The 25,570-nt window shown below is 51.5% G+C and overlaps 1 protein-coding gene across 2 annotated transcripts in view; it reads left to right on the top strand.

The window, feature by feature from the left end:
• Positions 1-25,570, top strand: part of LOXHD1 (lipoxygenase homology PLAT domains 1) — a 152,397-nt gene that overhangs the window by 104,181 nt on the left and 22,646 nt on the right. Inside the window, exons 27-36 of one of the 2 annotated variants that reach the window (XM_074355237.1) lie at positions 379-495; positions 1,626-1,788; positions 5,107-5,261; positions 9,241-9,450; positions 9,574-9,709; positions 11,817-12,025; positions 12,969-13,154; positions 16,249-16,376; positions 23,545-23,662; positions 24,526-24,700. In XM_074355237.1, the coding sequence (XP_074211338.1) occupies positions 379-495; positions 1,626-1,788; positions 5,107-5,261; positions 9,241-9,450; positions 9,574-9,709; positions 11,817-12,025; positions 12,969-13,154; positions 16,249-16,376; positions 23,545-23,662; positions 24,526-24,700 (1,597 nt within the window). The remainder of the gene's footprint in view (positions 1-378; positions 496-1,625; positions 1,789-5,106; positions 5,262-9,240; positions 9,451-9,573; positions 9,710-11,816; positions 12,026-12,968; positions 13,155-16,248; positions 16,377-23,544; positions 23,663-24,525; positions 24,701-25,570) is intronic. The other variant, XM_074355238.1, reaches the window with a different exon arrangement.

The following is a 25,570-nucleotide window of genomic DNA, read 5'->3' as shown; positions in this document are numbered from 1 at the left end:
ACAGGGCATGGGTGGTACCAGGACTCATCTTCTGATACCCAAGCCAGTTCTCAAGCAGCTACTTCATGGTAAGTGGTAAAAGACAGGGAGCTGGACTCCACCCTGAAAAGGCGAGATAGTCTCCCTGAGGCTGATTAAACTGAATTCTGAAATCTAGGCTGATTTTAAGTGGGGAGAAAGGGAGGGAGGTATGAGTGTGGCATGCGTAGGGTAGAGCGGGGCTGGCTTGACTGGACAGGAGGGACTTACTGGGAGAAAGTGGCCCCAGGAAATTCAAAGAGACTCAAGGGTGGATGCCCTGGGGAGGCAGGGTTTTGCTGAGGGTGCGCTTTCCTGGACCCTTCAGCCGACATCTGGTGTTTTTTCTCCTTTCCAAAGTTAGAAGACGTGGGAGAAATCATTGAAAAAATTCGGATTGGCCATAACAATACAGGCATAAATCCTGGGTGGCACTGCTCCCACGTGGACATCCGCAGGCTCCTCCCAGATAAAGATGTGAGTTTCTGACTGATCTGTCCTGCTGTTTCTTTTGCCCCTTTCTAGAAGGGATTCACAGCAGATTCCTTATAAGAACTTGCCGCCTTATAAATGTTGAGATAAAAATCATCTAAGGAAAATGTACCCTGTTCACTCAGAGTGCAGAAACTAACTCAGGACCAAGGCAGGATCTTTTAGAACATGGTTTATGGATCAAGGAGGAGGGTCTGTGATGAGGGACTAGTTTCCAAACTGTACAAACAGCTTATAGAGCTTAATATCAAAAAAAAAAAAAAAAAAAAAACAAGCAAGCAACCCAATCAAAAAATGGGTAGAAGACCTAACTAGACATTTCTCCAAAGAAGAAATCCAGATGGCCAACAGGCACATGAAAAGATGCTCAATATTGCTAATTATTAGAGAAATGCAAATCAAAACTACAGTGAAGTATGTATGACCTCACACCAGTCAGAATGAGCATCATTAAAAAAATTAAGGGAACCCTCCTACACTGTTGGTGGGAATGTAATTTGGTGCAGCTACTATGGCGGACAGCCTTGGGGTTCCTTTAAAAACTGAAAATAGACTTACCATATGATCCAGCAATCCCACTCCTGGGCACAAATCCAGAGACAGAGGAGGGTTGGGAACCCATGTCTCTGCTCCCCACCCCCAAGGCCATGCTACTAATGAGTGCCCTTCCTGTGACTCAAGGGCAACTCTGAGAAAGAAATGCACCCAAATGACTTAGAAAACAGTCCAAAACCACAGGATTCTAAACCTGGGAGGCAGCTCTCAGTTACGGCCGTGGTATGTGTGAGTTGGGAGCAATTTAAAAATACAGAGCCTCCTCCCCTCGCCTGCTGAGTCTGTGTCTCCGGGATGGGGTTTGTGTATCTATTTTTAAGTGACCTGGGGAGCTCCACCTTCATGAGCCTACCGTTGATGGGGTGGGGAAGTCCTTTAAGTAAGACTGGGTCTGCCAGAATCGGGGCAGGGTTGGGAGGGCTCCCCTGTGGCTTTTGCACTGTCAGTGGGGCTCCATCACCCTTGCCCTTGGTCCCTGTGAATGTTGACATGGTGATGAGCGAGTGAAGTTGGCAGTGTCCACATTAAGGGCTCAGCTGCCTCTTTCCTCCTCCCTCCAGGGCACGGAGACCTTGACCTTCCCTTGTGATCGCTGGCTTGCCACCTCGGAGGATGACAAGAAGACCATTCGAGAACTGGTCCCTTACGACATCTTCACTGAGAAGTACATGAAAGACGGGTCCTTACGGCAAGTCTACAAGGAAGTGGAGGAGCCTCTGGACAGTAAGTGTGGTGCAATCACCTTCCTCTCCGTCAGCAGCAGCTTGCGGGGCACCTGCCCTGTGCAGGGTGGAGCCTTTGCACCCAGGGGCCGAGTTTATTATTATTTTCACTCCGTAGAGAGGGCAACTGAGGCTCACAGAAGTTACATAACCTGCTGAAGTTCACTCAGCTAATAAACGGCAGGGCTATTCTGCAATGTCCCATTTATCTCACTCTGAGGTTTGCGCTCAGATCCTTTCCTGGTCTGACGATTGATCATACATCCAAATATGTGCTCTCCTGTGCCTGGCCTACACCGGCCCTTGTTCTCTCCCTTTGTTTGGTTAATTTGGCTACTAATCTGCAGGGCCTGGTCCTCTCTGCTCTTGCTGGATCCAGCTGTCCCAACTGGGAGTGAATCAAAAGGCATCCTGGACTTACATGTAACTGGAACTGAGGTGTATTTGTTCTCAGGGGCTGGCTGCAGCTTCCGCGGCCAAGGTCACGGTTTCTCTTCTGTCTGTGCCAGTTCCCCTTGCCCGTTCCTCACTGATGAGGTTTATTTTGCAGTATCTGCACCAGCCTGACCACACTTCTTGCCCTCATTCCTTTGCTTCTGAACCACCATTTTCTGGTTGTCTCTTCTAACCCATCTGACGAGCCCCTGTTTTCCCGTCTCCTGTCGGGTGGGATTTATCGCTCCCGGCTCCATCTTCAGCCTTAGTTAAGCCCCCGCCATAGCTCTCACATTTCCTTTCATCTGAATTGCCACTTGCTTAGAGATTTAAAAAAAAAAGATTGCCTCAGAAATGTGCCTTTCCCTGCCCATCTCCCTTTCTCCAAATTTGCTTTGCTGTTGAATCTGGGGGGTAATTCTCTTTTCTGCTTGGATCCCAGAGGACGCCCGGGAAAGTCATCCCAGCAGTGCACTGACTGCTCTGTGTTAGTCACACACCACAGACCACTCTGTGCTCGGTGGCGTTTCTAGGGAACCGTCTTTCCACTGAGAGCTGGGTGGCCTTGGTGGGACGGGGAGGGAGGAGGATCCAGAAATAGCTGGATTTGACTGCACAACCGCATTGCTCAGCTCCCAGAAGCTGAGTAAGTTTCCCTAATTCCCACGGAATTGGAGAGAGTGGTGGCGGTGGGCGAAGAGGAGCGGGAAGGCCATTTAATCACAACCCTGGTGACACAGCACCCCACCCTGGGACAAGGGCTCCTGGAAAAGGTCCCGCCCAGGTGTGGAGCAGGGCTGAATGCACAGCCAGGAAATGGATGGGGAGACAAGATGAGGAGGATGAGAACAGTCCCCTGTGGTGTACAAACTGTGACAAGATTCCTAATATTACTTTGCACCGGTATTAGCCAGATAGGCTTGGGTAATGTTGACTCTTTTAGATAACAGAAGAGATTTTCATTATTAACGCACAGGTGAAATGCTGGCTGGATTCTGCACTGAGCTGAGTGAGGTGGGAGGGGGTGCACTGTGCCTTTGGCTGGTTCCTGCCCTGGAGGGGACAGGCGGGTGAGAGCGGCTCTCATGGTACACCAAGGAGGTTGGGGCAGCAGAGCACTGAGTGGGGTGACTGAGATGGGGAGGATGCAAAAGGGGGTGAAGAGGGGGCAGAGTTCAGATTTGGATGTGAGTCTGTGACCTGTGTCTTAGTCAAGGTGGACATGTCCCCTCAGTGATGCGGGTGTGGATCCAGGGCACAGGAGGGAACTGGGTTGGAGACACAGCCTCGGGGAACACAAAGAGGTCGGCACCCAGGATGAGAGCTGTGGCGGGAAGTGGATGGAACCCGGAGATGGCGGCATCCAGGGGTGGGCAGACCATTAGGAACCTGTTCAGTGGCTCAGGAAGTGTCCAGAGAGGCAGAAAGAGAGCAAGAGAGAATAATGCCATGGAATTCAACAGAAAAGGAGGCAAATAATAAGCACCATGTTGTGGGCATGAATGTGTTCCATACCCTTGGGTATGAACAGCTCACATCACCTTACTCTCCTAAATTTAATCATACATGGTCCTGAGCCCGCTTGCAAGGGTTTGGTAAGGAAGCCCATCTCCCTCATTGCAGGGAAGGAGGGTCTCCTTTTCTAGGGTCCTATGAGAATCCTGAGGCTCTAGTCCAGGGTGGGTACCAGCTACACCTGTGGCCTCCTGCCACATGGTGGCACTGCTGCTGCTTGCTCTCTGCCGACAAGCAGATGCCACTTCTCTGGGTGGCCAGAAACGCTTCTCCATGGACCCTGGCTTTGTCAAATGACCCTCTCTTCAGCCTTGAGGCCTCCTTGCTTCAAGTCCCCTGATAAGCCAGGCAGCCGTCTCCTTACTGGGTTTCTGTGTGCAGGTGAGGGAGGGGTTCTGGAGCTGGCTGGGGAAACTGCTCCCAGGCTGGGGAACCGGGGCTTCCTCCTATTTGGGCCACTTCCACCTTTTACCTCCAAGCCACAGCGTTGATCCCTCCCCTTGCGGGCAATGCAGCGAAGGCCCCTCTTCCTCACCTGAAACTCCAAAGCTCCCAGGACAAAGGAATATGGAGAGGGGACAAAGACTTCTTAAGTTTCCTAAAAGCAAAGACTTGCCTTTCCCCCTGGGCTGGAGGCTGAGGACGAAGCTACTTTACTCTTTCCCGATGCGTCCACAGCAGCAAAACAAAAACATGCCCATGTTCGTTTTAATTTTCCTTACTAATTGTTAACAACTGTCCCACTAGTATTTATTGAGCCCTTTCCAAAGGCCATGGGAGACAAAAGAGAGAGTGGCGCTGGCTTTGGTGAGAGGGGTTTCCCTGGGGGAAGGCGCTGGATGGTGGCGGGTTGACAAATAAATGAAAATAAGGAAATGGACACCGAGGGGAAGCTAGTGTTTCAGAAATATTTGATTTTTTTCCATAAACCGTTCAGAAGGATCTGGCGTTGAGGCCTGCCACCCTCAAATGGGAAGGCAGATTCTTGTCAGTGTGGCGTGGCAGGTGGATTGAGTGACCACGGTGTGCACGTGTGTCAGTTTCCTGAGTCTCCCCCCCGCCCTGGATGCTGTAGGCGGCTGGAGGGGTGGATGGTTTGAGGGAGGCTGGAAAAGTCTCCCTCCCTTGGGTCTCTTCAAGGCCACCTGTGTCCAGATCAGATGGGCCAACTTCCCAATGATGAATCCACTCAGACTTGTAGCAGAATGCACGTAATCGAGTGGACAAAAGGAGAACCCTAAGTTCTCCTCAAAGACTGAGCCGCAAGCTTCATACCTCCCACAAATCCAGTTCCCCAAACCTAAATGGTGCCACCCCTTCTTCCCTTTGTCTGTCCTTCTGTCTGCTGTCTGTCCCACTGCCCGCCCAGTTGTGCTGTACTCGGTGCAGATCTTCACAGGAAATGTTCCTGGGGCAGGGACAGACGCCAGGGTCTACATCACCATCTACGGGGACCTCGGGGACACCGGGGAGCGATACCTCAGCAAGTCAGAGAACCGCACCAACAAGTTCGAGAAAGGAACGGTAGGTGGGGCCACCGAGTTACCCCGCGCCTCCTCTGGGTCCTATCATCCCAGGACCAGCCTTTCTGGTCCCCCCAGGCTGTCTGGGAACTTTGTGAGATTTCATGCACCCTCATGTGGGCATTTGCCTCATGCAGCCTGTGCACGAGCGCTGGGTCCTGCATGTGAGGTGGGGCTGGGGCCTGAGCAAGCAGGAGGCCGTCTGAGCCCCGGGTTGCTGGCTGTATGGATCTGGGTTGTGTTTGGAGAGTCCAGCTCACTGCGGGCCGGTCAGGAGCACAGAGCACGTAGGGGCTGCAGCAACAGAGGCTTGAGACGGGGGTTGGGAGGCCAGATTCTGCCGTCCATTTCTTATATGACTGAGCCTCTCTGGCCTCAGTTTCCTTAGCTGTGAAATAAAGAGCCTGATGTGAATCAGCTAAACTATGTTGTGCAGAGCCCCGGGCAGCACAGGGTCCACAGGAGCCACAGAGGGGTGGGGGCGCCAGACAGTCACCCCACTCCTCCCACGTGGGCCCACTTTGGCCTGGCCTGTGTATTGGGGTGTCAGGCAAGCCTTCTGTGAAGCAAGGGAGCTCTGTGGCTACAAAAAGCCTTGAAAACCACACAACTGGCTGGTGTCCAAGGCCCTGCCAGCTTTGACCTAACTAGTTTTACAAAAAGGAAGGTATCCGTCCAAACTTCCCTTCCCGCCAGTTTGGCCTCCCTCTCCCTGCCAGAGCTTCTCCCCCGGGCCCCTCTGCCGTCCCCGCTTCACCGCTCCTCAGCCTCCCTGACTCCTCTCTGGTCACCTAAATCTGCCAGAGACCCCCCACAGGCAGCGCTGTGTCCATGGGGATCAGAGCAAGGTGATTGGCTCCTAACCCAGCCTGTGGGCTTGCCCGTGGCCGTGCGCACTTGGGGATTCTGCACCAACCAGCAGGTGTTTATCAGGGGTCTCCTTAAGCCTGAGCCTCTGCTGGGCATGACCCCTTAGTGTCGAAACATCTACCATTTGATGAGGAAGGAAATAGCTCTGAGATAAAGAAAGCAGATGTCATCTACACGGGTCTGCAGTGGGCGGGTGACCCTATGAGCCAGGCCACCTGGAAGGAGCCCCAGCCTGGCCACGAGGTCCCACGAGAGTCAGGCCCCAGGGCTGCCTTTGCTCCATCATCCAGTTTACCTTCAGCTTTGGTTTACGGCTTCTGCAGTGGGGATAGTAATGTGATTGCTACTGAGACCCCCAGACTGAAAAACTGGACAAGAGATATAAGAGCACTTTGTATCAGGGAGAAATAATTAACAACACACACACACACACACACACACACACACAAGATACAATTATTTGCCACACTTGTAAGGTACCTAATAGGAGGTCTGTTCATTTTGGAGAAATAGAATTCCAAAGAGGTCAAGAGACTCATGTGGTGTCCCTGATCCTAAAGTAGGGACGTGATTATCAGGCTCACTCACACACGCCCCTGTGGGACGTGGCACTGCCATGCGCTGGTCAGATGCCCAGACCTGGGCTGGGGCCAGACCATCTGAGTTCAGCTCCTGGCTCTGACACTGACTAGCTGTGTGATTTTGGACAAGTTACTCAGCATCTCTGTGCCTCGGTTTCCTCCACCATAAAGTAAGTTCACTGAATTTAAACCTATAAAGTGCCTAGAACCATGCCTGGCATGTAGTTAGCTCCTTGTTAGTGCCGGCTGTCGCTGAGGCTTGGAAGAGCCCGCCTTTCCTCTGCCTTTGTCACAGTACCTGGAAAATGCACTATCAGACGGCAGTGTGCGCCACACAGCTGATAGGCGGACATTTGTTCATGGCTAAATCCGCAGAGCCTGGCACAGAGTAGGCACAATAAATATTTGTTGAGTGAGTAAATGAATGAAAGTATAAATGAAGCTGATGCAATCCATGCTCCTCTGTGCTCAGATTCAGATTTTTTTTCTCTCTTAGCAATTGTGACATCAGGAAAGTCTTTGCCCCACTGTGCCCTGTCGCTTTCTTCTCCTTGCCTTCAGTTTTCCATCCCTTCCTGGGAGATGGAGCTACTTCCTGCTCAGTTGCTGATGATGTAGGACTTTAAGTTCACTGCTAAGCGTCTAAAAGCTTTCACTTCTCTAACCATCTGCTCCAGAATCCAGGAGTCGCCCTCAATACCCCTCTCCCTGTCAGCATCACCCTCCAACACCCGTATCCAAGCAATCAGCAGGTATTGGAGAGTCTCTCTTCTGAATAACCCTCGAATCATCTCCATCAGCTCCGCCACCACTCAGCCCTTTCTTATCTCACCTTGTTTATTGAACCAGCCTGGTTTCCCTTCTCCAGTCCCTTGAAATCCAATCCACCCTCCAGGCTTCCCCAATTAATCTCTCCAAAGGTGGTGGACTCACTCTCTCTCTCCAACACATCAGGGATCCCCACCGATCCCAGATTTGGCCTGAGCCCTTCATGGGATTCACGATCCTTCACTGCCTGCCTGGCCAGCCTGCGCAGGACTATCCCCTGCAGACCCCTGGGCCCCAGTTTCCAATGCCCCCCACTCTTTTCTGTCTCCAAGTCTTTCTGAGCCTCTTCTCTGCATCCATGCACATATGCCCAGAGGAAATACACAGTGCTGCTCTGTGGTTTTAACTTTTCACATAAAAGGCATCACCTTATATGATTACTTCCTCAGCTTGCAGACGATGGGATACTTTCAAAATCCTCTGTCAGGAGAGTCAAGTACAGGTTGCTGGCTTGTTCTTTGTGATATTCCGTACGCAGCATTGCCACAGTTATTTGCCATTCCCCAAGCACTGGGCACCTAGGTGAGTCCCAATTTTCCACTGTAAAATTATCCTCAGCACACATCCTTGTGCACATATGAAGGTTACCCCCAGATGCAAAGTGGAATTGCCATGTAATAGGGTGTGCTCTTTTTTGCTTTAATGGACTCAGCCACTCGCTGGCGCCCCAAGGCCTCGCAGGTCCACACCTGCCGTCAGCATCATGCCATTCACCTGCGGTTTCCTCAGCCGGCAGCCTGACCTGCCACGGCTGCCTGGAAGGCCCAGCCCCCAGCCTTCAGCTTAATGCTGCCACCTGGCATGTCTCACGAGCCCTGCCTCTAGTCCCCAGGCAGGTGGCTGCTCCCACCACCTGCGCTGTTCCAAGGAACGGCAGAGAGCATCCTGTCCTCCCTGGGTTCCTAGCACTCAGCATAGTGACTTAGCATATCTTTTGGAAGGAAAGTGAGTGTCACTCAGGGTCACCTGTCCCTCCTCTGCCTCCCCAGGCTCCTGCCTGCTGCATTCAACCTGGGTTTTGACCCACTTCCCCCAAGGCCTGGAGCTCCGTATCTCACTAAGCAATCCTGAAACAATGCAAGTACTCAAGGGTCACTTCACTAAAGATATAATCAGGGACACAGAGGAGGGCCTTATGTCACACCCCACACCAAAACCTTCATGAACCCACAGTCCAGGTGTTGTCCCCTGCGCTGTCCCCAGCCTTGCCTCCACCACAGCCCCGCTCCTCTCTGCCTGCTCTCCTGCGGCCCGGCTCCTCCCACTGCCAGCTTCCCCCTGGGAATTCCCAGACCCCTCTCATTATTCAGAAAGACTTCACCTCTTCATGGCTCTTACCCTCCAGCCTCCCGCCTGAACTCATGCCAATACTCAGCATAACTTAGGATGTCCAGGTACCAGGACTGGGCGGAGCACCCTTGCTTGTTCACCCCCATTCACAGCACTCGGCAGGGTCCGTCTTCCAAACACTCACAGAGGTTACCCCAAGAGGAGCTGGACTGCAAACTGGAGCCGTTGTGAGGCCTTGGAACACCAGTATCTCTCTGTTAGGGGGTTTGGGCCGGGGGGGCTCCCCACTCCCAGCTAGGAAGCTGTGTTCAACACAACAGTTGAGGGGGTGGATGACCCTGGATGGATGGGGTTGGAGTGGGTGGGGGTGGGGAGCACCCCCTCCCCAGTCTCCACGTCCGGGCTCCCCAGGCCGACACCTTCATCATTGAGGCTGCCGACCTGGGCGTCATCTACAAGATCAAGCTCCGCCACGACAACACCAAGTGGTGCGCCGACTGGTACGTGGAGAAGGTGGAGATCTGGAACGACACCAACGAGGATGAGTTCCTGTTCCTGTGTGGGCGCTGGCTGTCCCTGAAGAAGGAGGACGGGCGGCTCGAGAGGCTCTTCTATGAGAAGGTGCGTGAAAGGCAGCCGGGCGCTTGGTTCCGCCATGACCCGCTGTCATCCTCATACCTGGGTGGCTCCGTGGAACACAGGGTGCCAGGGGTGACATGGGCCTGGGTGTGCCCTTCCCGACAGGAGTACACCGGGGACCGGAGCAGCAACTGCAGCAGCCCCGCCGACTTCTGGGAGATCACGCTGAGCTCCAAGATGGCGGACATCGACGTCGCCACCGTGACGGGGCCCATGGCTGACTACGTTCAGGAGGGCCCGGGTAAGCCCAGCAGCGAGCTCATCAGAGGAGGCATGGGCGCAGGGAAATGTGTTTAAGCTGTTCTTGGACAGCCATGTGTTCACCTCACCATCACTTGACTTACATTTAATGCTCTGTAATTTACACACTTTTCACACCTATTGCCTGTTTCCATCCCCATGACAACCCTGTGGGGTGAGAGATGTTGACCTGAAACAGACTGCCAGTTATTTCTCCAGGAAAAATGGGTTTATTCGGGATCAGTAGAGAATTGCAATTTGAGGTTTGCACCCATGGAAACTTCATGCAAGTCCCTGCACAGCGAGGGAGGGAGAATTCTTTTATAGAGAGGAAAAGGAAGTCAGGAGGACTATGGTAAAGAAATAGTCCATGACTTTTAATTGCCTGAGTTGTTGCCAGGTTTAAATTCGGCAAACTTGTTTTATGGTGGAGGAAACCAAGGCACAGAGATGCTGAGTAACTTGTCCAAGATCACACAGCTAGTCAGTGTCAGAGCCATAAGCTGAACTCAGATGATCTGGCCCCAGCCCAGGTCTGGGCATCTGACCAGTTCATGGCACTGCCACATCCCACAGTGGCATGTGTGAGTGAGCCTGATAATCACTTGAAAACCTATACTCTGAAAACTATAAACTTGATAATACAAAGAAATGGAAAGATATCCCATGTTCATGGATTAGAACAATTAAGTCCACTGCTTTTCTGTTTAGTTCTCTTAGATATAAGTGCACATCAACCATAATAGTTTTCTCCAGGAGACAACATGGTGGGTCTGTGGGTTTGAGCAGAGAGTGCCAATCTTTTCATACTCTACCTGCTTAGACAGGACCCACAAGAAAGTGCTTCTCCTTAATTGAGCACCATGATCAATTGTGGAAGGGCTGCTGGTACTCTCCTTGTAAAGATGAAATGAGGCCATTAGTAGAAAACAATGCGGGTAATTCCAGCCAAGAAGTTCTAGTCTGGAAACTTATCAAAGGGCTACAGATTATATAATACCCACTACACTAGGGGCAGTAGCTCCCAAGCTGTTCAGGAAGATGAGCCAAGAGAAGGGTTTCAAATTCCAAGGGTTTCAGTTAGTAACTGCAAGTAACAGAGACCTAAAGATAGTGGCTTAAACAAATGAGGGATTTTTCTTTTCTCATAAAAGTTCAAAGAGAAGCAGTTAGGACCCATACAGCAGCTCCAGTGAAGTCGGGGATCTAGGCTCTTTCAACCTGATCACTCTGGCAATCTTACAAATGGCTTCCATCCTAAAGGTTGTCCATGGTTCCAAGATGACTGCTGGAGCTCCAGACATCACATCCACATTCCAAGCAGAATGAATGGAAGGATAAAGGGCAGAAAGGTGCTCCTCCCAGTTGAGTCAGACCCTTTCAAGGGAAATTTTCCCGACATCTGACATATCATGACTACCCCTAGCTCTATGATGTATTACCCAAGCAAGTTTTTAATGCTGATTTACCTGGTTTATTTTAGAAATGAATGCCTTCTAGAACTTCCATTCACCATGTTACATATATAATACTATTTTATTGTTCTTCCCTAAGTTCCCACTTTCCATGAGACCTTGCTTTTGCCAACCCCATTTTTGCTGACCACGGTAAGCTTTCCAGGCATCTAACCCCTGTACTTGGGTAGAGGTTATTACCCTTACCCTGCTTTACATGGGAGTGCTAGGTACAACTAAGATAATTGGTCCACAGGGTTTTTACTTATGTTTTTTTACTTTTTAAAAAAACCTTTATTTATTTGGGGGGGTTGGTAATTAGGCTTATTTATTTATTTTTGACGGAGCTACTGGGGATTGAACCCAGGACCTTGTGCATGCTAAGCACATGCTATACCACTGAGCTGTACCCTCCCCCATGGGCTTTTAGATGTAGCAGTTCTGCTCTCTTTAATTTTCACTTGGGAGTTATTAACTCCCTCCCTCCTTGGAGGGTAGACGCCAACCATAGCTTGCCAGTCTGAAAGCTCTCTTGCATTTTGTCTCGGAGGCAGGGAGCTGCGATCAGTGCCTCCAGAGGTCATTTCCAAGTCTACGCACCCGCCCTGGTCCACCTGGCCCTTCTTGAGGTGGGGTACCCTTGATCTCTTGCAGTTATTCCCTACTATGTGTCAGTCACCACGGGGAAGCACAAGGACGCAGCTACCGACAGCCGGGCCTTCATTCTACTCATCGGGGAGGAGGATAAGCGCAGTAACCGCATCTGGCTGGACTTTCCCCGAGGGAAGAGGGGCTTCAGCTGTGGCTCCGTGGAGGAGTTCTACGTCGCGGGCTTGGATGTGGGCATCATCAAGAAAATAGAGGTGCTGGGCCCCAGGGTCTCGGGACAGTGACCATCCCGAGGGAAGGAAGGAGCTGACCAGGACGTGGGGGGAGGGCAGGGGGGCCCGACCTGACCCCTGCTCAGCGCAGGCAGCAGAGGAAGAACTCCTGGCCTCTGCCTTTAACAAGCTGGATGACCTTGGATGAGTCACCTGCCCCTCTGGGTCCATTTTACCCCCATCCAGTGGGGGCCCCTTGTGTATTAGTCTTCTATCGCTGTGTAACAAATGACTGCTTAGTGACATGAGACTACATAAGTATCTTATCTCACAGTGTCCTGAGTCTGGAGGCCAGGCGAGGGTTAGCCAAGTCCTCTTCTCGAGGTCTCACTGGGCTGAAATCAAGTTGCTGCCAGGGCTGGAGTCTCATCTGAGGCATGGGGTCCTGTCCCAAGCTCAGTGGTTGTTGGGGGAATCCATGTCCTGTGGTTGTAGGACCAAGGCCTCCAGGTCCAGAGGCTGCCTGCTTTCCCTGCCATGTGACCTTCCCCAACACATGGCAGTCTGGTTCTTCAAAGCCATTCAGAGAGGATCTCCTCCATTTCGAATCTCATCTCTGACATCTAGATCGTCTTTTAAAGGGTTCACCTAATTAGGCCAGGCTTACCTAGAATAATCTTTTAATTAACTCAAAGTCATCTGACTAGAGACCTTAATTATATCCACAGGGAGGGAAGTATGGCTCAGTGGTAGAGCGCATGCTTAGCATGCACGAGGTCCTGGGTTCAATCCCCAGTACCTCCACTTAAAAATAAATAAATGAACTTAAAAAAAGACGTTAAAAATTATATCTGCAAAATCTCTTCACCTTCATGAGAGAGTGAGTGCGCAGAACATGAGAAGGAAACACTGAGGGAGGGACGCTGAGCAGGGCTTCTTTCCCAGCAGTGCCCACATCCTCACGGCCCTGGTGTGTCCGCTCTAGCTGGGCCATGACGGGGCCTCCCCCGAGAGCTGCTGGCTGGTGGAGGAGCTGTGTCTGGCTGTGCCCACCCAGGGAACCAAGTACACATTGCACTGCAACTGCTGGCTCGCCAAGGACCGCGGAGATGGCGTCACCTCCCGTGTCTTCGACCTCCTGGACGCCATGGTGGTGAACATCGGGGTGAAGGTATGGAGGGCGCCTGTGTGTGTGCGCTGCATGGCAAAGGGCAGTGCAGGTTGGGGTGGGCGAGCAGCAGGGGAGATGGTGGTGAGAGAGGCAGGAGACTCATCACTGGGGCGTTGGTGAGGGCTGCAGCTCAGTATACCAGCCAGACTCACTTTGCTAGGAGCCAGGAGACTAGCGTCTTTTCTTATCTGCTGCTGTGTGACCTTGGGCAAGTCATCTGGCCTCTCTGGGCCTTGGTCTTCCCATAGAGCACATGGAAATAATGCTTCCTATCCTGTTGCATATAAAATCTTGGTGAGAACAAACGAGATCATGAACAGTCCGTGAAAAGCTTTGCAGGCTCTACATAGACGTGCAGTCATTATTCTCCAAAGGATGCTCCATCGACACCAGTCGGCTGGTGATGAGGACAGATGGCATTTGGGATGCTGAGAGCCTCTGGGTCTCATAGTGCAGAGAGTGCTGTCTGCACAAGATCCCCCTTAAGTGGAAGAGGCTGGAAGGCAGGAGCTCTGTGCCCCTGTTCTGGCTCCACCTCTAACTGGCCAAATGGCCTGGGACAAGTTGTATAAACTCACAGGTTGGTGCCAGACAGGAGGCAGGATGCCTGGATGCTGGGGCCCAAGGACACGTGGCCAGCTGGTGGCCCAGGGCCTCTGTGTCACATCACCTTGCAGGCCTCTCTTTCTCTCTGAAATGCTGTGGGGTCCACAGAAGGCCCCTGCCCTCATCTCTGTTCCTAAATCCAAACCAGTGTGCTGCTGGACTTAGGTCAGAAGCTGTCCCACAAAGGTGAGAAGAAATCACCCTGAACCTGAGGTGACCTTCCTGTATTGTATGTGGAAACAAAGGACGGGCTGAGATACGGGCTCTGAAAATCTTGCCAGGCGGGAGCGTGGATGCCTGCCCCTCCCTGCTTGAGAGCTAGAGAGCAGACCTTTCCACAGCATGGATGCCCCCCCCTTCCTCAGCCATCTCCACCTGTGGCCAGACGGTCAGTGTGGGTGGCCACCATTCATCCAGCGACCCCTGTCCTGACCCGGTTCCCTGCATGCACGTGGGCGTGTGTTCACGCCCCCCACCCAGCGCACATGCACACCCCACTCGGTGTATCAGCATCTCCCCCTGAGCTCTTTAGTCTGTGGAAATTCAGACCCACACCGCAGTTATTCATGTTACAAAAGAACACAGGTCTGTTACTTTACAAAGAACCATAGGGTTCTTTGGACTGACCACCTCCCCAGGACGTCTGATATCACACCGGCACTACAAAAGCCCTGTTAATGTGTCTCTTTCTGGAAACACGCCTATGACACAAAAAGAGATGTCTGTGTAAAGGAGAGAAAGGTGGACACAGAGAACACAGGAGTCTGGAGAGACGAGCCTTGAGGTGCCAGTCTCCACGGGGTCTCGGGCACTCATTTTGATCATTCTGTTTCTTATGTCTGCTGGATAAAAAAGCATCAGATTTCTGCTTTCATTTCCAATAGCTCCGTGCCCATCACGAATGCCTTGTTAGGTGGTCTAAGAGGATTTTCCTGGCAAAGCAAGGTGCTCTTCCATCACTCCCTCGGCAAACATGCCCTCCAGGAATGCTGCTTCTAGCCTGGCAGTGTCATGGGGAAGATTCTAAGTGCTGCTTGAAAAGCCGCAATGTTGGGGTCATGATCACTGCCATGAATAACTTGGGTTCTGAGTTCAAAGGCATCTGGGTGGTGGGGACCCAGCACGAGTGATATCACAGTGCAGCAGACACAGGAGGTGGAAAGGGCCGGGGATGTGCAGAGGGGACGGTCAGCCAGGCACCTCCCTGGCCGTGTGTGCAAACATCTCCTGAACCCTTGAGACCTAATTGCTAGTCCTTGCACACCTGGTGAGACGCCATGGAGTGAGAAACCAGAACCGGAAGACAGCCCAGATCAGGGGTGAAGAGGGTCCCTCTTGCCACGAGGCTGCCTGTGGAAGGGAGAACCAAGGCAGGGGCCTCAGTGAGGGCACCGTCCCGGGGGGAGCAGGCTGCCCCCTCCCCCTCTGGCCGAGACAAAGGGAATACATCCTCTTTGGAGCAGACCTCAGGCAAAGGAGCAAAATTCCAATCTACAGTGAAAACCACATTTAATAGGCAGTTGTCCCATTTCACAAGTGGATGGAGGCAGAGGGCCTTCGAACATCAGCCCCAATGCACGCTCCACTCCCCAGCATGCAGGGTGGGTGCTGACTGCGGCATGAAGGAGGGCTGGTCAGCCGTAATTATTGCTGCTCCTGGATGCCAGGCCCGGTGCCAGGCACCAAGTCAAGTGTCTGAAGCTCTCACAACTCTGCAGAGTGTTTGTCTCTGTTTCACTGTGGAGGAAACAGTGGCTGGAGACGATGGGGCACCTGCCGTGGTTCAACAGCTAGCGAGGGGCAGATCTGGGATTGAATGGTTCTCTGGATGGCTCCCAAAGCCACTGCCTGGCTAACACATGCTGCTGGAGTACGTGGGCTTAGGTTGGGATTCGACGGACAAAGAAAGTGGTGAATCCTGGGACTTTCAGTCGTATTTTTATTGCATGTGTGTCCTCGATCAGACACTGAACTCAGACTCATAGACATAGTAAACAAATTTCTGGTCACTGGGGGGGTGGGGGTGGGAAGGGATAAATTAAGAGTTCGAGATTTGCAAATATTTTAACTACTATATATAAAATAGATAAACAACAAGTTTCTTCTGTATGGCACAAGGAATTATATTCAATATCTTGTAGTAACCTATAATGAAAAAGAACATGAAAATGAATATATGTATGTCTATGTCTGACTGAAACATTATGCTGTTCACCAGAAATTGACACATAGTAACTGACTATACTTCAATTTTTCTTTAAGTGTAAAAGAATAAAGAGAGAGAGAAACTGAGCTCCTCTCCAGCACCGAACTGAGCACAGCCAAGGGCAAAGACAGTGATAAGACCTGGCACTTGCTCCCCGGACATCCAGTTGATTAGGGGGAGGGCTTTCTTCAGAGCATTGCAGCTTGGAGGGTGAAGGTGAGGCAGGCTGGGGGGGCTGGTGATGGAGGCCAAGGCTCAGGACCCACGTCCTTCTCGTGGCAGGTGCTCTACGAAATGACGGTGTGGACGGGTGACGTGGTCGGTGGTGGCACTGATTCCAACATCTTTATGACCCTCTACGGCATCAATGGCAGCACAGAGGAAGTGCAGCTGGACAAAAAGAAGGCCAGGTATCGTGGGAGGGGGACAAGGGGGGCTCTGCCCTTAGCCCTCTCTCCACACCCAATCCTTCACCCTCCAGCCCCATCCTGCTTCAACCAGGCTGCTCTCCCCATTCTCCCCTCGTACCCTGAGGCCTCCCAGCCTCTATGCCATTGTCCACGTGACTCCTCCCTCCTGGAGTGCCCTTCATCCACTCTGTCTCAAGACCTCTCTGTTTCAAGCGCTAATTCAAATCTACCTCCTCCAGGAAGCCTTTCTTGATCACCTCAGCCCATAGCATTCCCTCCTTCCTTCCCCCTTTCCTTCCTACCTTCCATCACTCAAAACTGTTTATTGTAAGGTCTGTATTGTATTGTATCAACACTGTGAATGTCCTGCTGTCATTCATTGCACGGTGGTATTGTAACCTGTTCACTTTAGGGGAAGCCGGGTGAAGGGAACACAGAAACCCTGTTCAATTTTTGCAACTTGCCTGCAAGTTCAAAATGATTGCGGAAAAAAGCTAAAAGAATTTTTTTAATGTTAAAAAAAAAACGATTGAACACCTGGTATCTGTCAGGCACTGTCGCAGACACTGGAGACAGAGTACAACCAGGCAGGGAAGATGCCGGAACTCACAAAGCCTCACACCTGAGGGAACCGCAGCAGGAGCACGAAAACCAGTGTGGGCTTATTTGGTGCCAGGCCTTTTCCTAACCCCTCTGAATATACTGACACATCTAGTCCTCCCTGCAATGTTATGAGGACCATGATTACCATCCCCATTTTATAGGTAAGAAAACTGAGGCACAGCAGGGCGAAGACATGCTGTTCGAGGCCCCATAGCTGGTAAGCTATGGCACTGGGAGCTGCACCCAGGTGGCCCCAGGCTTAAGCATTAGATTCTACTGCTTCTTATGCTGGTTATCAGTAATGGCGATGCAGCTGGACCTCTTGGAGTACTTCCTGTCTGCACCTTTCATTGGATCCCCAACTTAGTCTGGGTTTTGACTGGTTTCCTATGTTCAGCCATTGTCCCCCAAACCGTCCTTGGACTCTGATGACTTAACACCACAGGGGAGCGATTCAGAGCCCAAGCCTAGGATTTCTAACATCCCCCTAAGCCACTTGTCTCTGAGCTGCACTGCTGCCTCCCCGGGCTGGAAGGCGGGACCCAGAGACGCTTCATCTCTGAGTCCTCACTGTGCCTGACCCTGGCGTTGCAGGTGAGAATGGCGAGGGTGACGGTAGGGATGGGGATGAGGGCGCTGAAGCTCTCAGGGACCGGGCAGAGGTTCCTTCCCGTGGACAGAGGAGTTCGTGAGAGCGGGAGCTCTGTTCACCTTGTGCAGCTCGTGCCTGGGGCATCTGGTGAGGACAGTTTTCCCTGTCTTTCTTAGCACTTCTGCTCTCTCGTACAGCTTCTGTTTCCTCCTGGAATTCTCCCCCCAGCAACAGGAATGATGGTGATTATAATAATGACTGTCATTCAGTGAGCACCTACTCCATGCTAGGCACTGTTGTAAATGCTTTTTAAACATATAATAACTCACAACGCCCCCTGTAGTATGCTCTCTACAAATAAGCTGCCAGAGACTCAGAAAGGTGAAGTAACTTTCCCAAGGTCACACAGGTAGTGCAGGGGAGCTGAGATTTGAACTCATGCAACAGTGGAAATAAACGAAGGCCAACAGAGAACAAACAGAGGCTGTTTCTTGACAGCTTGCTTACAGCAAGGGTGTGAGGCACCATCCCTCGGTGGGGCAGAGTCCAAAGGCCGTCAGGAGCCTGGGAAAGCTTCTGAGTGCAGCATCGGTGGTGAAGCTGAAGGAGAACTAACTAGATTCGGAGCATCTCATGTGATTGGACTGGGGAGCGTATTTGAATTTCTCTGGTTGGTCCTGAGTTGGAAGTGGGGGCAATACAGGGAAGCTGGCAGTTATTGACCAAGTCCTGCCCATCGTGCGCCCACTGCTGGCGAGGCTGTGCTCTGGCCTCCTGGGACGGTTGCTGCAGAGGTGATGGGTCAGAATTCTGCCTTCATCTGTGGTCCATTTGCATTTTCAGTTTCACAGTCTCCACCTCTGTTCTTTGACCCTAATCTCCACCCCAACCCCCAATTCCTGAAATTTCCCAGATTAATTATCCCATGCCTGCATTCCACCTTATTTTATAGACGTGCCGCACAGACGTAATTGCTGGTGGGAGAGATTGACACCTCCTCTCTGGTAGTATATAAATTCCAAAAATGTTGCTTTAAAGTCACACCATATTGTATATGCTTCAAGGCACCTTGTTAGTTAAAGAATTTCATTTTTGTGAATAAAGACTTATTTTGTGAGGGGAGCCATCATTTCTTTATTACTCCAGTTGGCAAGCTCAGGACTCTTACCCAATGCATAGTTTGCTTTATTGCATTTGCAGGTGGCCCGAGGTTTGGCCCGTGTCTTGGAATCCTTGTTATAGGTGTCAGTATTTTGACCTGGGGGCTCGGAGAGTAAGACCCACTGGAAGTCCTTTCCCAAGATCTGCTATGTGACCAGAATGGAGGTAGAAACGTGCATGTATCACACGGAAGACATTGTGTAGGTTTGCCTGCTAAAATGCCCCTGTTGTGAAGCGCTATGCCCAGAGGCCAAGTTCAATAGCAATTTATTCAACCCCACTCCCCAGCTAAAGTCCCCAAGTTCTCACCTTGCCACTCTGGGGGAAACTGTTCTGGTAAATTAATTCACACTGAGATGCTGGTGAATTAATGTGGCATTAGAAAAAAATGATGCCTTCAAAAGGTAATGCTTATCCAAGGAATGAGTCTCTAACAGTGGAATTTGAGGCAATTAGTGTCCACTGGATGTCAAGGCTATTTTTAGACAAGTAGATGTGGCTTTTCTCTAGAGGGAAGTAAGTGCCTGTAAGGAATTATTCCAAGGCCCAGCGGAGACCCCATTAATTGGGAAATTCTTTGGTCTGGAAGCAAAGCAGGTTCTCGGAGTTCCACTGGGTTTGCCCAACTGGATGGCCCCGTGGCTTCCACTAACACTTCGTGCAAAGAAGACGAGAAGAGACCGAGCTCAAGAGAACACAAGCAGAGGGCAGAGCCCAAGGGCTTTCCAGTTGTCCTTGCAGGAGGCAACTGGGAGCTGTTTCACCAGTGGTGTGGCCTGGGCTGTGATAAGCTTGGAAGTTTTGAATCTTCCTTTCATCTCTTTATCACTTAGATCTCACACTGCCTGCTTGGCAGTAAAGCTCTGAAGATGGAAAGGGATCATCTTTGGGGACTTCATGGGCAGGGGAGTTGGTGGGGAGGCTCTTGTAGTTGATCAGGCTTGGAGGGAGGTCTCAGGACTGAGAAAGAGTGATGGCAGTCTTCGAGAAGAGGCAAGGCGGCTGAGTTCCAGAGACGGGTGCCTTTGAAGGGTCAGACAGTTGGAAAGTCCTAGCACCCACTGCTGGGTGATGCCCCCGATACATCATCCTCAGCTTAGAGGCCTCCCTTGAAGAGGACACTGGCAGATTCGAACATGCACTGGGCCTGATCATGGCATCTGAGGATGGTAGAGATTCGGATCTGTTGGCTATGACTTTGCCTTTGACCCACCCCCAAACCATGGCAGGGCTGCTCGTGAGATATAGATGCGGGTGGATGCAGCTCCTCCCTGTTGCCCCCCTCTCATGGGGGCAGGCACCAGGTTCCATGGTCCTAATGGTCCCTGAGGAGCCAGATCAGAGGAGCCAGGGCCCACAGGCTCTGTCTTTTACCCCCTAGTCACATCAGCACCTGGGTACACCTATCCCCGCACTGAGTCAGTCATCCCGCTGCTCTCCAGCCCCTGGAGTTCTCTCTGTGCTGGTTCCTGGGCAGTTTGCCCTCATCTGCCCCCTTTACAGTCCCAGAGCGCACCATTCATGCCGCTTGGGACTGTATTAATTTCCTGAGATTATGATAAAAATGTACCTCAAACCTAGTTGCTTAAAACAATAGAAACATTCTCTCCCATTTCTGGAGGTGAGAAATCTGAAGTCAGCATCACTGGGCCTTAATCAAGGTGTCAGCACAGCCACACTCCCTCTGGAGACTCTAAGGGAGAATCCATCCCCATGTCCCTTCCAGCTTCTGGTGGCTGCCAGCCCTCCTTGGCTGTGGCTTCATCTCTCCAACCTTCAAGGCCAGCATTTTCTAGTCTCTCTCTGCCCGACTTCACATGGCGTCCTTTTCAGTCTATGTGCCAAATCTCTCTTTGCCTCCCCCTTGTGATCGCATTAAGGCCTGCCTTGGGGGAGGACATTTTCCAGCCTAGCCCTGGGGCTACGACCCACAGCCTGGATCTGAAAACCCTGCTGTGAGAACAGTCAAAAGTTCCAGGAACATTTCACTTTTATTTTATATATAGCTCCATATCTGACCTGTGGAATTCAATATGCTCTTTGGCATGAATTAATCAGAGAATACAATTTTATTTATTTACGCCCAGTTATCCAGTCATCTACAGAGCATGCATAACGCATATATGTACATAAATCGTAAATATTTATAGAGCAAAAACTTACACATGTGCCCCCTAGGCCAAGAAACTGAACACTGCCACATCACTCTACCTCCCTGCCCCCAGAGGTAACCATTATCTTGGCTTTTAAGGTAAACATGTCCTTTTTTTTTCCTTTATTGTTTTATCCCCATCCTAGGTGTGCCTCAAGTTAGCCTGGATTACAGGATTATCAGGTGGCAGGTATTCTCTGTGTTCACTCTGGCCTCGATGTTAGGTTTTTCAGATTTCTCTGAGCTGCTGAGTGTGGCTGTGATTTGCTCATCTTTGTCACCGCCTAGCGATCCAATGACGAGCACTTCGGGCCCAGAGAAGAGAGGTCTGCTGGCTGTTGCCAGGGACTGGGGAGAAGGGACTGGGGAGAGGAGACAGCAGAGGCGCTGAGGTTGGCCAAAGTACTGGCAATTAAACCATCAGCTCTGTTGGGCAGAGCTGGGGCCGGCTGATTAAGGACTGGCCATTGCTGTCCTAAGAGAGGAAGAGCTGCTGCCCCAAGTTGCCACAGGACCAAGCGTAGGCTCAGTGGCCCCTGGGACAGAGAAGCCACAGTGAAGGAGCTTGGTTTAATGTGAAGCTACAGCTGAGCCTCTGACCGCGGCCAACTCCAGGAGCCCCAGCTATGCCTCTAAGATGCCACAGAGGCAAAGTGCCTGAGCAGCTGCCCCAGGGAGGCTGGCTTTGGACCCCACACCTCTCTTCCCCATCTTCCAGCCAGCCCTTTCCCAGACTCCTTCCCCACAAACCCTCCCCTGCCTCTCAGCAATGTCTAAAAGTCTTCCATTCAATCCTTGCCCTTCCAGTCTAAGGCTCTGGCCCTGACTGGCCTCAGACTGTTCTCAGCCACAGAAACCAGTGAGGGAGTAGGTGCGGGACCCTTTCCCAAGGATGGCCTTTGAGAGGTGGTGGGGAAAAGGAGGAAATGGAACAGAGAGGGAGTGAGGGGCAGCCAAAGGCTGCTCTCTCCCAACATCACCTCCTCAGCCCTGAGCTCCTCTGGGGAAATGGACAGGGTGAAGCTTGGGCCCCCTCGACACCCCTGCCCTTCTGAGCCAGAGGCAAGGGGACCTGAATCGGAGGTTGACCATTTCTCCAACAGTGGCCCCTCAATGTGGGAGCCCTCGTACGAGTCAACTGAGGTGTCTTGAAAGGGCCTGGGGCAGCAGGAAAGATAGGGCCGGTACATCATGGAGGGATGAAGGGCCAATGAGGGGGTTCCCTTTTGGGTGTGGGCCTTTTACCCTGAGGAGAGGAGGTCTATCCAGGAGTAATGGGGGTTTAGCCTGTAATGAAGGGTGAGGTGGCAAACGTAATCCAGTCTTCAGTGTTCTAGAAGAAAACCTTATTTCTCTCTCCCTCTTTCCAAACACCTGCCCCACCATAAACTCTCCATAAAATGGAGATACTTGGCTATATTCAAAGGGTGAAAATTAAAAAGAAATACAAAGCGAAGAATTCTAAAGTTCCTTTGATCTGTAAAATTATTCACCTGGCAAGAGTAAGGAATCAATGAGTTGAAAGATTATAGGAGAGAATCTCACTATGTGATATGAGCTTGACAAGGGAATTTGTGAGTGCCACCTTCCAGTTTTCACGTGACCAGAGGGATAGATGGCTTAAATCAGAGCAGGAAGGATTTAGGGCAGACTTCTGGGAGAGCGTTTTTGCATCTAATAATCATAAAGTGCATATAAGCAAGTTATCAAAAGGGATTAGGCCTCTGTTCCACCGCTGCCTTGAAGACCAGCCACAGTTTGTTCTTGATTTGCAGCATTTGCAGTCCCAGCCCCCACTGGCTGTGGCTTCTGCTTTAAAAATATGTCTTGTACTCAAGGAAGCGTAACAATTGCCACACAGTGTCATATCTTCAGTGATACCTGCGTTAGCCCCAGGGGCTTAGCAGCAGCAGCATTTGGAATCAGTCAGCAGTCAGGCAATGTCAGCATTGAAGGTTGTATTATGCATGCAGCACTGTGGGAAGAGCAGTAAGAAATAAAGATAGAGCATCTCTGAGCTGACGAGTTCATTCGGTAGAAAAATAGTAACGGCAACAAAACCACCATTACCTTCAATTTACCTGCCATTTTAAAGTTATTAGTAGCAGTCCCTGAGCGAGGGTCACTGCATTCAGGTGTGCATATTGTGTATAGAAAAATGTGAACAGCACTATCTAGAGTTGTGCAGTGCACAACCTGCCCCACTATTCATGGCAGCCATGCCACTCAGAGAGTCTCAATTAAAGCTTTACAGGTGTGGAATTCTTTTTACATTTTAAGTTGATTTCACATCCATTCGGCCCTTGTGACAGTTTTATGAGATTGCAGGGCTAGTGTAATTTCCTCCAGACGACAGATGAGGAAACCAAGTTCCCGAGAGTTGCTGGGACTATTCTACGTTAGCAGAATGAGATTAGGACCCAGAACTGGTAGCTCTTGATTCAGGACCATTTCTACCAGCCAAACTCACTTAACCCAGTGGTCTAGGGACACATCTGGGATGCAAGAGACAGGCTATTGGGGAGTCACTGGGAGCTGAGAGGGACTCAGTAAAAGCCTCCTCTTCTCTCCTCCCCTCGTATCTGGTCTCCAGCCTGGCCTCACCAACCCCGCTCCAATGACCAGCTTCCCTTCTTCATGCCCTGCCTCTCCACCCCCAGATTTGAGCGGGAGCAGAATGACACGTTCATCATGGAAATCCTGGACATTGCTCCATTCACCAAGATGCGGATCCGAATTGACGGCCTGGGCAGCCGGCCCGAGTGGTTCCTGGAGAGGGTAATGTGGCTGGGCCCTCGCCCTCCCTTCCACCCACTGCCCGCCCCTTATTCCTGCTCATTTGGGTTGTCAGTGGACCTTGTTAAAGTGCAAATGTCACCTTAGAGGGTTATTACTCATACCTGGCCCACAGAATCCCATATGCCCTTCGTGTGAATTAATCAGGGAACATAGTTTTATTTATTTGCCTCCAGTCAAAATTGAGTAACTGGCAGAGAATACAGTGTGCCCTGCTAGTGCAGTGTGGGCAGAGACCAGGTAGGCTTCCTGGAGGAATCAAGTCTGGGGGAACAGTGGTAACTCCTGTGCTGGGGTTCAGTGCCGCTGTGACCACAGGTGGCTGCCTCTTTTTCCATCTTGGGTCATCGTCTCATCCCTTGTCCACCAAAAGCCATCTGTCCTGCATCCCCTCAGGCTCCTACGCTCCTGTTCAGCCTTGAGCAGATTTTTCCTGAGCCAACAGTATGGTCCTCCCGCCAAGGACAATCTGGCAGACTTCAGTACACTGTTTCCAGGGGTCTGTGGCTGACAGTGTTTTGGTTGTTCTGTTTTTTGGTCATTCATTCAGCAAACATTTCTTGTGCACAGTGATAGGCACCTCTCAGAAACATATTTAGAAGAATTGTTTGTTTCCAAATTCCCAAACTAGTCACAGTGGGGGCTTCAGACCCTGTGACAGGCCCACGGGGCAGGGTCTTTGTCCTGGAGAGGGCCCTGTCCTCCTGCCTCAGGTCTAAGTTGGAAGAACTTGTCTTGGGGCTAGGATTGTGGGTCCCTGGGGTTCAGACCAGGGGATTGCATTAGTGGGTGGGCAGCCGGTAGAGGTGAAGGAGGGGGTTCCTGTACTGGCCCCTCTCACCCAGATCCTCCTGAAGAACATGAACACTGGAGAGCTGACCATGTTCTACTACGGAGACTGGCTGTCCCAGCGGAAGGGCAAGAAGACCCTGGTGTGTGAGATGTGCGCTGTCATCGACGGGGAGGAGATGATGGAGTGGACCTCCTACACCGTCTCGGTGAAGACCAGTAACATCCTGGGTGAGTCAGGGAGGTCCTTCCCTTCTCCTGTGCCCGCCTCCCACTGACCCCGCTCCTCATCATATTCTGGCTCAGGCCCCGAGCTCTGGTCAAGGTATTGCTCTCTGGATGGCCTTCCAAAACTTAGTCAATTCAGCTCCTTTCCACAGTGTGTCACCTTCTACCTGGACCAAGTGTCCTCCCAGTGACTTGGCTCTGTCCTTCCAGCATCAGGGAAGTGGGGAGAACGTCACTGAGCAGTATGGTCAGTGCTTTTGAAAACGGTGCAGGAGCTTGGCTCAGAGGCCCTCTGTCCTCCTGACACCCCTCACCTAGGTGCCGGACATCTCAGATGCCCTTGGATTCCTTCCCACATCCCTGCGCTTGGCCACCATCTCCTGTGGGCCAACTTTGGCCTGGGCTCTTAGGCTGGAGATAAGTTCCTGAGCCCGTGTGTGTCTGACATCCGAGTGGAGCAATGACAGTGAGGCTCTGACAGGGGTCGGCACGGGTGCTAGGGAACCCAGAGGAGGGCGCCTTATCAGGCTGGAGATCAGGGGCAAGGGTCACGGAGGGCTTCCCAGAGGTGGAGCCAAAGTCCGGCCCAGAAGGACGAACAGAAGCCAGTGAAGCACATGGGACAGCAGAGGAAGGGCCTTCTAAGCAAACGTACTAGCAACACAGAGACCTGCAGCTCAGAGGGAAGCAGTGCCTCCTTCCTCCCCTCCCCTACACCAAGCCTGTTCTCCAGGAGCTGTTACGAGTCTGACAAACTCGCTCACACTACTTATTAATGGCTGGGGAAGGAGTACCATGATGGCTCTGGGAGCTTACATTTTCAACAGAGAAGCATTCAGCCAAAGAGACAAAGCTCTCATGGTAGCACCTCAT

The sequence above is a fragment of the Camelus bactrianus genome, chromosome 30, assembly GCF_048773025.1.
Source record: "Camelus bactrianus isolate YW-2024 breed Bactrian camel chromosome 30, ASM4877302v1, whole genome shotgun sequence".
Taxonomy (NCBI): domain Eukaryota; kingdom Metazoa; phylum Chordata; class Mammalia; order Artiodactyla; family Camelidae; genus Camelus; species Camelus bactrianus.
Note: the sequence above shows the minus strand (reverse complement) of the source record. Positions and strands in the feature narration are given on the sequence as shown.